Source organism: Ambystoma mexicanum, chromosome 11 (genome assembly GCF_040938575.1).
Source record: "Ambystoma mexicanum isolate Mex_15411 chromosome 11, UKY_AmexF1_1, whole genome shotgun sequence".
Taxonomy (NCBI): Eukaryota; Metazoa; Chordata; class Amphibia; order Caudata; family Ambystomatidae; genus Ambystoma; species Ambystoma mexicanum.
In genome coordinates, this window is record NC_090934.1 from 402250683 (window position 1) to 402262905 (window position 12223).

A 12223-nucleotide genomic window follows, 5' to 3' on the forward strand; every position below is an offset into this window, starting at 1 on the left:
ACCTTAAAAAGGTTAGGGATCATCTTTGGGTACCAGAGCGGGTTATCCCCAGAGATGTGAGTGAACATCCCACACCGGTAGTCCTGTGGAAATTATGGAAGGATACTAGCACCAACGGGAAATTGTCCGTAATGAGGACCCAGTTATCTTTGGGGAACCAGGGATTTAGAAATGCACAAAAATGATCTGAAAAGGGACTGGAGGGGGGGGCACACCTTCAAGGGGGCAAGATTAAGGAGTTTGAAGAGGTTAAAGAGATGTTAGGGAAAGAGGAGATAAGTATTTTTGTCTCTATTAGGTTGAAAGTTTATCCTCCTAATGCCAAAACGGAAGGATACGTTGATACAGGATCTAACACCTCTTGAAAGGTTCCTGGCAATTGCACAATCCAGAAAGGGCATTATTTCACAAATGTATATGGTCCTGGTGCAGTCAGTGATAGTAGGGAATAAACAATGTGTGACATACTGGGATGAGGTTCTGAGGGAGGCAGTGCCTGAGAGTTTATGGGGAACGATTTTTAAAGTCACTTTCCATGGTAACCTCTCCATGTATGCTATAGACCACAATTTCAAGGTGCTTCACGGGTGGCACAGAGACCCAGTGAAGATCTCACAAATGTTGTGGGGGAGGGGCATATCAATACATATGTGGTGGGGGAGCCCGCAATTCAGGTTTTCTGGAAGGAGATGTTCGAGTTGGTTGAAGGACATCATGGGCAGAGTACTCCCATTAGACCCCTCTCTGCCCTTCTTGGGATAACGCCAAAGTGGTATGACAGGTATAGGCTTACGAGGATGTGGGAGCCCTCTTGCGAGCAGGGAGATTAGGAGTGGCACAAAAATTCAAGGCACCGGAGATCCCAGACAAAAAGGAATGGCTGAGGAAGGTTTGTGAGGTTTATTTGATGTAGAAGCTCACATACATGGCTCATGATGAGGTTACCACATTTAGCGAGGAGTGGGGACTGTTCATAGCTAAATATGGGTTGGGGGAGGAATGGGGTGACTGGGCAAGAACCAAGAGAGTGGTTTCTGGGGCAGGTAGAGGGAATGAAGTTGGTTTCAATGTAGAGGAGTTGAGTGACTGAAGGAGGTGGATGTGGGTTGGGGAGGTTGAGGGTTAGGTGGCCTACTTTCCAAGGAGCGCCTCCAAAAATATAATTGCGTCATCATCTGAAAGGCCTCTTTGGGGGTGATGCCTATTGTGTCTTGTCTTCTTGTTTTTTGGGTCCAGCTTGGCAGGGTTATGAGAGGTGAAATTAATGGAGGTGAAATGAACGGAAAGGGGGAGAGGCTCCGGGGTTATTGGGGGTCACTATCACAGAGCGACGAAAAGGTGGTCGGACATTTGTGCCTGGTCTCTGCTTTGATTGTGGAGGATACATTTATGACTCAGCTTGTTCATGTTGAAAAACTTTAATACAAATCAGATTTACAAAAACAATGTGCCCCCTAACACTTGGATCGGTTGAAATTGTGATTTTTGCTGGCGGCAATGTGAAGCTTTGTCCCTTTAGCATGTTCTTTAGTGACCCCCATATTAGACCCTTTAACACAGCTTGCGAGACCACCAATAGATCATCTTTCTAGTTTGTCCTTTGAGACCATTGTTCCACCCGCCACTGTTGAATTCTGTGCATGTTGAGTCAGACATGTGAGAGAATACAAATGCACTTCACGATGCCATCATGCCAATAGTATGACCTTTCTGACTGTTATCAGTTGACCCGTTGAATAACATGGGATTTGTGTCAGCAGTGCGTCTACTCTTTCTAGACTTGGGTAGGCTACTGCTCTTTGATTGTCCAGCATTGCCCCTAGGAAAGTTTTCTTTTGGCTTGGTCCAAGGCTTGATTTGTCTCATTGATTGAAAAACCTAAACTGTAGAGTAAGTGTATGGTCTGTTGTGTGTGTTGTTTCCCCCGTTACTAGCCAGTCGCCTAGATTATTGTCTTCCGACTACCACAAATGCGAGCACCTTGATGAATATATACACAGTGCCTGGAAAATCCCAAAAGGAAGAAACTTGAATTGAAAAGGTTTCTTTTATCTTTTGAAGCGGAGATACTTGTGATGACTTGGGAACATTGAAATATCAAAGTATGCATCTTTCATATCCAATGTGATCAGCAAGTCAAATTTCTTTAGGAATGGTATGACCGTCTGTCAAGTGGTCCTCCTGCCCTTTAGTGGTTTTACATATTTGTTTGCTGTCCTTAGATTTAGAATGGGTCTTTTGGACTTGCCTATTTTGGGTACTAGAAAATATACTGAGTAAATTCCTGTGTTTACAAGTCTTCGTGGAACTGGTTCCCTTGCTCCCTTTGAGATGAGTGGTTGAATCTCCTTTCATTGCAACGCAAAATATTCTGTTGGTAACTTTCTTGATGTTGGCGGATGATCATGCAGCTTGGACAGCAGCTTGATGTAGTACCCACTTCTGACTGTGTCTAACACACACTTGTCTGATGTGCTCCTCTCCCATGTGTGGGGGTATGCTGTAATGCGACCCGATACAAAGGTAACATGGGAGGGGACTACTAATGGGGAGTCCTTTTGGGGCCCCCTCTGAGGGCTTTTCCTCTGCTGTGCGTCCCGCCTGTATGTTTCCGTTGGCCTGTTTAAGAGGCTGCTCCTTGAGAAAAGGAGCCCTGGTAGGGTGTGCTCCAGTGTGCATAACTGATGTGGCTTCTGCACTGGCTTTAAGGCTGGCCTGAAAAGGAATGTCTACCAGTGAAGGTCTTTCTGGTAATTTGACCTTCTCAAGGGGTTCATTTACTGCTGATCCAAACAAACAACACTCCTCTACTGGTTCATCCAGTACTTTTGCCTGCATCTCTGTCTCAAAGCCGGACCCTCTAAGCCATGTGTGCCACTTAATGACAGTGGCACCTGCTATTATTCTACTAGTTGTATCTGCTGCAACTGGTCAATTTTTGATAACAGCACTAGCTGAGTGTTTTCTCTCAGCGATAACCCTTAACATGGCAGTTTTCAGTGGTTTGCCTCCTCAGTGAGGCGCTCTATCTTGTCCCACTGTTCCCTATTACATTGTGCCATAAAGGGCTGTAGCATTTGATAGATGCAGCTCAAGTGGCCACTTTCCTACTAAAGGAATAGATGTTCTTACTTTCCTTATCAAGAGGGTACTCACTCGACTCGAATGGAGCTCCCTCTCTCTTTCTGGTAGTAGTAGCAACTAATGAGTCTGCTTTCAAATGGTCCCTTATGTTGAGTGGATCATTTGAAGATGGTTTGTACTTTATTTCCAATGCAGGGGTTTAATGCTTTTGTCTGTATGGGTTAAGCAGTGAAGAATTAACCCTATTTTGAATGCTCTTAAGTAGAGGAATAGATTATGCGACTGATTTCCTCTCCTTTAAAATGTCCTCTATGAAATCAGCATCATCCTCGGCTTCCTGGGGTTTGTATCTGAAACCTGGCAGCCGCCCTGCTAAGGAGGTTGGGATAGAGGATGTGATCTTCTGTTGGAGAGGAGGTAATGGAGGAGGTAATGGAAATTTCCATAATCTCTTGTAAAGAAACAGAATATTCCTCTGGATCAATGTTCTCTTTGTGAAATGACCTCTTCCATTGAGAATTATTCTTCCTCTGTAATAATTTCTTCCTCATTTATGGGCAGCGCGATCGGACTTGTTTGCGTGCGCTACCCTTCATGGATGGGATGACAGACTGTTGCCACCCGAGATGTCTTTGTAGGGAGTTTTTCATAAAGTGCCATAAAGGATTCCATCTATCCTAGTATTGACGCAACTCATTTAACCATGCTTTCCCCTGTGACACACTTTCATGGCACTCCTTCTTCTTACTCTGCCTCTGACTCTGAAGAGACAGCATTCTTTCTTTACATAGCAGCAAAAAAGTGTACCATTCCTTTCTACAGATGTCGAAGAAGACATTTTGTGATGTGTTCTCAGGGTCGTGATTTATTTTATACTGTGTTTTTCTGCGCTCGCTTCACAGCGCTATTCATGTATTTCTGTTTTCGCCATATGCATTGAGTGATTTGACTGTTATTTTCATCTTTGCAGTCGTAATTAACATTTCAGATACATGCTTTGGACGAGTATCGTCTGGCTTTGTGTCAGGTCTTGGTTTGTCCTGAGTAGCCTTTTGGCTGCCAGGGGTTGTCTCCACAGCTCGACCTGAAGTTAGCTCTATGTATCTGGGGGCTGGTTAGGAAGAAACATTTTGAGTGTCCTCCTTATCCTGCTCCTCGGCGTCGCTCTCGAACCCGATGTTCACCTCCTCAGCATCGAGCTCTTGCAAGGTAGGAGTAGTCTTGACAATTGTCTTTTCCACCTGCATAGCGTAGGCTGCCCAACGTTTGGTTCAACGCTGTAAGTGTTTTCGGTTTAAAAAGCTTGCAAGCTTTACATCGAGAGTCATTATGGTCCCTTGGAAGGCAAGTGTTGCAGACTTGTTGCGTGTCCTTCCAAGGGAACTTCGTGTTGCACAATGGGCATTTAAATGAAGTGTTTTCCATGTGGCAGGAAGGTGAGGAAGGCCAAATGTGTAAGTGTGTGAGGGAATAGAGGCATTCTATTAACCTCAGGACCTAAGTGTAAAGTTATTCACCCCCTGGCCCCCACTCTGCCTACTGCATTGCCTTTCGGTGTGATGTTCCTCTTGACTGCTGGCTCTCTCTCTGATCCTCTCTGAGTCAGAGGATTGTAGTGATCAACCGTGATTGGCGTTGACGGTTCAACAGATTGTACGCAAAAGCACAGAGTCTCCGCGTTTAACATCCAACCTTAATGACAGGAAAAAACAATATGAGGACGTCGATGCATGAAGGATCATGGGAAACCGCACACGTCAGAGTAGTGATAGTGGGTCAGGTACGCTCCCTGTCGATGACCATTTTCAAATTCGAAAAAATAATAAAATGTAATAATCCACACCAAACACTAGTGAATCTAAGCTGATTTACAGTATGTTTCGTATATTTTATTGTGTATGCAGCTACAATGAATAGTACTTAGTTACCAGCCCATCCCCTCCTAACAACGCTGCCTGTGCGGTCTGCTCCTCTACCCACGTAGAGTTTTGGTTTAGGATTGATCTCTAGGCTGTGGGAAAATCTCCTTACGACCCACCCATACTGCGCCAAGCTCCACTGTTGACACCGATCTCTTCCATGTTACACCGCCAATCAGTATGGCACCAATAGTCTCTTGTACTTCTTTTCAGGGACTATTTGGTGAACTTTAGGTAAATTAGGAGTTTTTCGCCACCAAGGTCCTGGCACACAATCAGTTTTAGTGATCAGTGATAGAATTCAATAGTCCACAAAGAGTAAACATAGTGCAAGAGCAAATACAGAGCTGGGGGATTAAGGGATACAGCAGGCAACTATACTGACAAATGACATAGCCCACAGATCTTTATTTTTCACCAATAATTTATATATATTTAAGGATAGATAAAGATAACAGAGGAATGGAGTCACTGGGAAATAGGGAATCGGAAGTAGGGAATCAGAAATAGAGAGAGACAGGAAGAGCATAGGATGGAAAACTATAGGGACACCAAACATTGGTGCAAGGGATGAGCAGAAGCAGCTTTGGGAGAGGAGACCAGGAAAAATTGAGACAGGAGAGGCAGACATGGGGAAACTATAAAAGCAGGCACTGTGGAGAACATTGGGTGATGAGAAGAAAATCACAGAGCAGGGTGTAACTAGATAATGGGGGGCGGTGACGTGCAACGCCAGTCATCATGATTGATCCATGGGATGGCGTTGCACGAAGAGGAAGGGAAGACCCTCCTTTTTGAAAAAGAAATGTGAGGGAAGTATGATGCATCGGCCCTCCCACCTGCCCTGGGAATTGGATGAGAGGCGGCTTTGTACAAGGTAGGGGCAGGTGTTATACAATTACGTGATAAATGTTTCCGGTGACAGGGATTTATTGTTTATAAAATTACCAATGCATGGAAGGGAAAGAAACAGGTTGGGTAGGTGTTGCTAAGGCAAGGTTCCGGAACAGAGTATTGAGAGCAGAAAAACAATAGAAAATGTCAACAATAGCTGAAGTTGTTTTAAATGTTACAATAAGAGAACAGAGGTCGATGAAAACTAAATGAAAAAGAACAAATATACTTGGTCCTAGAGCAGGCAGGTACGAAAAAGAGAAAGAAAGAAGTAGAAAGAAGAGAGAAGGAGCAGGGAGAGCTAAATAGGCAGAATAAGAAGGAAGATAAGAAAGAAACTAAGAAAAGTATAAGGAAACACGAGATGTAAAAACAGATAGGTGAGGGGAAGTGAAAGAGGATAACAATGAAGAAGGGGAATTTTGTAAAAAGAAATGTAGGGCCTAATTCTCAAAGCATTCTATAATGGCACAACCCCATTGGAATACACTCTGTGAATAAGGGCCTAAATGTTAATTACTGTAAGTGAACCTGCCTACCTGCCTTGAATATAAGCAGCCTTTCATCTAAAGACATTGAAGTCAGAGTTTCATTGGCAACAAATGTCACACAAGGAACACAGTGATTATGGGAAAGGCTTAGGACACGTTTTACACAGGGCACTCAGTGAAGGTGATGAAGGAGCATGGGAAGGTAAACTGGCGCTCATTAAGAGTTTAGCAGACTTCAGGCTTAAAACACTGCACGCGGTCAATACTGTAACATTTGACCAATTACTGGTTCAATGCAGTCACGGCGGTAACAATATTCGAGCATGTGGAAAGGGAAAGTAGAAAAGCAGTCACCATGAAACACCATTACTGCATGCCGATTTCTCAAAATAAACCCTTCTGCACGTATGCAGTAGTAGCACTGTGGCAGCCAGATTTACAACAGAATCCACTCTATATCCACTTGTTCCCAAGACATCCAAGAAAAATGAGTGGCCCTGAAGAGAAAGGAGGCAATGAAGGAGGTGATAGAAGGCAGACTAATCCCACATTCAGTGAATATGAACTTGAGGTGCATGCTGACAAGGCCACAGAGGATGCATTCTATATAGTTGGCAGCCTGATGAAAGAGACCACCATCAGGAAGCATGTCCGCATATGGGAGGACATCACCAATGGTGTTGTGGCTGTCTCCACCTTCCCCATACCTTGAAGGACTGAAAAAAGTGGAGGAAGGACCTCAAGTGCAGGGTGCAGGTCTTGTGGCCGAACACTGCAAAATGTGTGCATCCAAAGGAGATGGTACTGTTCCACCAATTGTCCACAGACTGCAAGAGAAAAGGATTGCCTTAGTCATTGATGTAGGCAATGGTGTTGGAACAGCTGAGGTCAGAGCAGGACCATCCACAGCCAGTGGCGAGTACGAGAAAACTTTCTCATGCCCAACACAATGTAGCCAAAGAGCCATCTGTGCAATTGGTGAGTTGGGCAAGGGTGCAGACATCGGGTGTCATACATGTGGCGGTGAAGAAAAGGAGTGAAGCCTAAAAATCATATGTGAATAGTTGTATGCATGCCCTGCGTGCACCATGCAATTCTAAATGACTTGCAAGGAGGATCTGGAGCCTAGATATCAATAAGGTCATTTAGATGCCCTGTTCAAGATGCCACAGCTTACACCAGCAGATGCGAGCCAGCAGTCTGTCTCTGTAATTACCATATCCTACAGTATGAATTCAAAACAGTGTTAGAGGTGTACATAAAATAGCGGTGCAACTGTGGCCCTGATTGGGGATAGGGTAGTCAGCAGCCTGGTGCTAACGTGTCAAGGGGTTGAGGTTGAGGCCGAGGCATGTCGACAGACAAGCTTTGCTCCTGGAAGTGAGGGTGCCTTTTCAAATGGGCATGCATGGTCGGCCTACGTCTTAGCCATAAGGGCGGTCCGATCTGTGAGGGTAATGTATGCATTAATACAGTCAGAGCATGCTTCTATTTTGTTTGTTGCACTATGTTTGGTACAGCTTGCCCGACAAGTGATGGGCATTGCTCCCAGCATTTTGATGGTAGTTCAGGATTATCGGGCAGATTTTGCTTTTACATATCCTGACTGGTGAGTGCGGTTGATTGGCTGGCAAATTGATTTCCAAATGTGCACTGCTTGTACTTGTAGTTGTGTGTGTTTTGTTGGGGTGCTGGGATGTCATAATGCATGTGTTGGCACTGGCAAAACATGGTGGGTGTTGATTGCAAAGTTCTTGCATGTGTCATCTGTGAGCTCCATCCTTTTGGACTCTCCCATTGTGATGTGTACTGTTTTTGCTAAACTGGCAGCATTTTCCTCCACCTTTGCAGTGGAGTAACATTTTCAAGGTCTTTTTGGAGTATTTTAGTCTGGTTTCCAACTCCAAGAAAACCACACACCGATAGTCAGAAAATCTGCATGCCTTTTCCATTCCAGGATACCAAATGCAGTTTTCAGAACATTTCCATTTAGATCTTGACATGGATTAACCAAATTCTAATTGGACGGTGCTGCAAAATGTGTGTTGTATCACAATAACATACATATTACTGTTACCGCCAGACTCTCAATGAGCTGCAGTGTATGGATTACAGAGTACAGAGAGTACATTGAACAGTGCACATATGGGATATACATGTTTCAAGAAAATGTTCTATGTCTGTTTTTGCGACTCCCTAAAAAAAAGAGAGGTTTACATTTTTGTTTCGTGATCAATTCCTTTTTGTTTTTTATTTTTTTTGAATGGGTGTGTGACTGCCTGTACGCCACCCTTCAACTTGCCTTCCCCTCTTTTCCCTCCCCATTGTTTCCTCTTTTAGTTTTAGTTTTTCTCTATGTTTTGCAACTTTCACTTACCGTTCCATACCAATAATACACATGTATGGCCATTTATAAGTATTGGGTGGAAAAAGGGGGTTCTCACTAATTATTTGTTTTTCTGACAGCAAGTCGAGTATACATGGTACACATTTTGAAGATAGAACAGGATAGGGAGCACAAGGTAATGATACGTACACTGCAGCCTTACCTGAGCTCTGGCCATAAATGGTTACCTTCTCCGGGTCGCCCCCAAAGGCATGAATGTTCTTTTTGATCCACTCCAGCGCTGCAATCTGATCCATGAAGCCATAGTTACCTGTGAAGAAAAGCAGATGATCAGGGCCCGGAATACTGCTGGGGGGTCTTCAGTGAATGCTGGGGCTGGACGTGAAAAGTCTAGACACTACTGGTAAAACAGTTTATTTATTTATTCCGTGCCAAAGCCTGCAGGCATCTAGGAGCACACAAGAACAATACGATACATCAGAAAAGGCCATCACATAAGAATCAACTGAATAATAGCATCTTCAAACATTTAGGGCACACCCACAGATTCTTTTCCTTGTGCGGGTCAACTGGTAACTTGTTCCAGGCCAAAGCTGCTTGGACTCGAAAGGATCGGCCTTTAACTCTAGCACACTTACTACGGTTGGGGTTATTACACAAAGGAAGTGCTAGAGCAGATCAAAATAGAACAGACACATCAGAGAGCGTGCTGAGTAGGCAAGACAAGCGGTAAGGCAGAGTTTGAAATTGAGCGCAGCTGAGAGCTATTTAGCTCCTGCTTGTGGCCTATAAGAGCCTGGTTGGTTTGACAAAACAGCTACCCGGAGCTAGTTTGGCTCCCCGGCAAACTAATCCAAACAAACAGTCCTATGCAAATGTAACTCTGTGCGTTTGGGACAGCCAATAAATAAACATTAGACCACATCTAGACTACATTTAAAGCAAAAGGGGTCAGAAATAATGGACAAAAGTATATGTTTCCATCTTATGTAGTAAAATTTGCAGAACATTATGTATTACTTGCTCGTCCCGCAATGGTAGCTCCTTCTCATTGGTTAATTCTGGATACCCAGGAGCTGCCTTTATCTCCCGTTTATCCAATCTTATTTTCTAGTCCTGTAAGGATGCAAGAGCTCCTTTTACAGTCCTGTATCTTAGTAAAGGTACACAATTCCTGTGTAGAACATCTGGAACCAGCATTAACTAGCACAGGAGGCCCCCAGCTCTACTGACTGCCCCATCTATGGTCCTGCAGGCTGGCTCATCCACCTGCAAGGAATATGGTCCTGGCTCCAGTGGGACACAGTAGACAGGAGTGAACTACAATAGCTGCACCCATTCCTTTGGCACATTTATAAAACCTAACAAACGTTTCTCAAAAAGGTACCTGCTCCTATCAAGTGCAGTTCAAAATAAGGTTACCAGATGCTTCAGGCCACCGGGGACACCATACCCCAGCACTGGGCTTTCTTTTTCATTTCTCCATTAATTGCATTCTATGAGGAGTCTTTGGTCAGTTCAATTGTCTGAAATGATCTAAAGTAAAACTAAGGTTGAGTTTAAAGTGGGTGTTACTACATCAAGTTCTTATGCTAAGCGACCAAATATCTCTTGTTGTCCCTTTTTTAGGGTGGTGTCGCAAATGTGAGGAAACGGAGGTGAAGACCCCACCTCCAAAAGTTAATCAGTGCTGTTGTCCTCAACAATAACCTGCGCCACACTCAGAGCTTGTGGTATTGCACGGTTTATTTATACAAAAACGTGGATTGTATTTTTTTATTAATAATGTGGTATAGTTTATGATTAAACTTTACACATATTTATAAATTGAATTATTTAACTATACAATCAAACAATACTTCAAAGATAGAAAGGAAAGAGGGAAACCAAAACAAGAAGAAAGAGATAAAAATGTAAAACATATATTTTTTTTTTTTTTAGAGATGAGCAAATTAAATATGAGGAAGACTCATATTTCTAAGTACTACCATATTCAGAATTCCCATATACATTCCAGGCATACAGATGGAATAGTTCACCAGTAGCATTTAGGGTATCATAGATCCATGGTCAGCTCAACCATAATAACATTAGGTCCATCTCTTTCTTCTTGTTTTGTTTTCCTACTCCTTTTAAGGGTCTGGGGAACCTTGCCACTATCCTGGCGGCGGGCGAAATGTATCTGTCTGCCATCACTTAGTATAGTATGTGAATGAGTTCCATTTGTACAGCTGACTTAAAACTTAGTATACAACCGCTGGTGACCTCCGTGGCGAGGATGTGTATGAGTATGCAGTCCTGTTTGTCTTTGTGTCTGAAAGAGGTTGTGAAGGCCCCATGGCATGTAAGTGGTTCTTTCACTCCATACGCGTAAATGGCAACACATGTTTTCTTCAGTTTGGGGCTTTGAGTGAGTATATGGTATTCGCATTCGGGCATTGGGTTGATCGTGGTCTTTTCCCTGGTCAGTGGTAGTGTGGGACTGTGTTCTGAAGCAGTGGTGTTACCATGGGCATAGAGATGCCCCCCTTTCCTCCATTCAGTGCTGAATTGGGACGGTGCGTTAGTGTGTAGGTGATGGATCCGCCTCCCCCCTTTTCGACCGGCCTCTGGTGACAGGGAGTTCTTTGTCAGATTGTCACGCCTCGCTTTGTGATATCTTCTCGCAGAGAATATGGGTCTCTCCTCCGTATGTTGGCGGGGAGGGGACTTGTATCAGTGTTGTCTTTGGTCTGAAGGGTTAGGTCTGGAAGCCTTCGGGTTTCGGAACATCACTCAGAAGTGGTCTTCTCCCCCACAAGCCGAGCAGGTTTGTCCGATAGCTGGACACGACCCATCATGTGGTAGATCGTAGCCACACCGGAAACATTGTTGCTTCTCCACTTAGATGTCTTGGGATGAGTGCTGGTGCACCATGAGTTTGTTCACGACTTCCTCTTTGATGTTGGGTGTTGAAGAGATGTGGGTTTTACTTAGGGTGGATATGTGTACGTCTAGCATTGATGTAGTCCTCGTTAGCATGAGGATTTCCGCTAGCAAGTGTGGCGCTTGCAGTAGTTTCCACTTTAAGGGTAGTTTTTCACACCCCGCTATAACTTGCAACTTGATGGCCTCTTCATGGTTATATAGATGGAATTTGCAATGCTTCACTTTGGATTTTAGGCGTGTGACAAACTTGTCCGAAATGTGGGGAGATCGGCCATGTCAGATCCCCACCCTGGATCTGGGCATGTGCACATAGGGACTGGCGGAATGAAGACACGTCCACACTGGATGGCATCAGATATAAGACTCCTTTGTTGGTGCGCTTACATTTCCATTGGCCAGGTAATCAAACAAGATGTGTCGCTGCATGTCCGTGGGGTCAGATGACCACACGCGACGCTACAGGCCGGACTCTGAAAAAGAACACTAATCAATGAAAGATTTGTTGCATCATGTCCCTGAATTAAAAAACCATGCATGCCAATCATTGCTGCCCCATTCAT

At 44.1% G+C, this 12223-nt stretch overlaps 1 protein-coding gene across 4 annotated transcripts in view; it reads right to left on the reverse strand.

Moving 5' to 3' along the window:
* The window catches only part of LOC138503444 (para-nitrobenzyl esterase-like), a 344471-nt gene that overhangs the window by 171391 nt on the left and 160857 nt on the right, over positions 1-12223 (reverse strand). For all 4 annotated transcript variants that reach the window (XM_069623187.1, XM_069623185.1, XM_069623186.1 and 1 more), the window contains exon 3: positions 8938-9045. In XM_069623187.1, coding sequence (XP_069479288.1) covers positions 8938-9045 — 108 coding nt within the window. The remainder of the gene's footprint in view (positions 1-8937; positions 9046-12223) is intronic.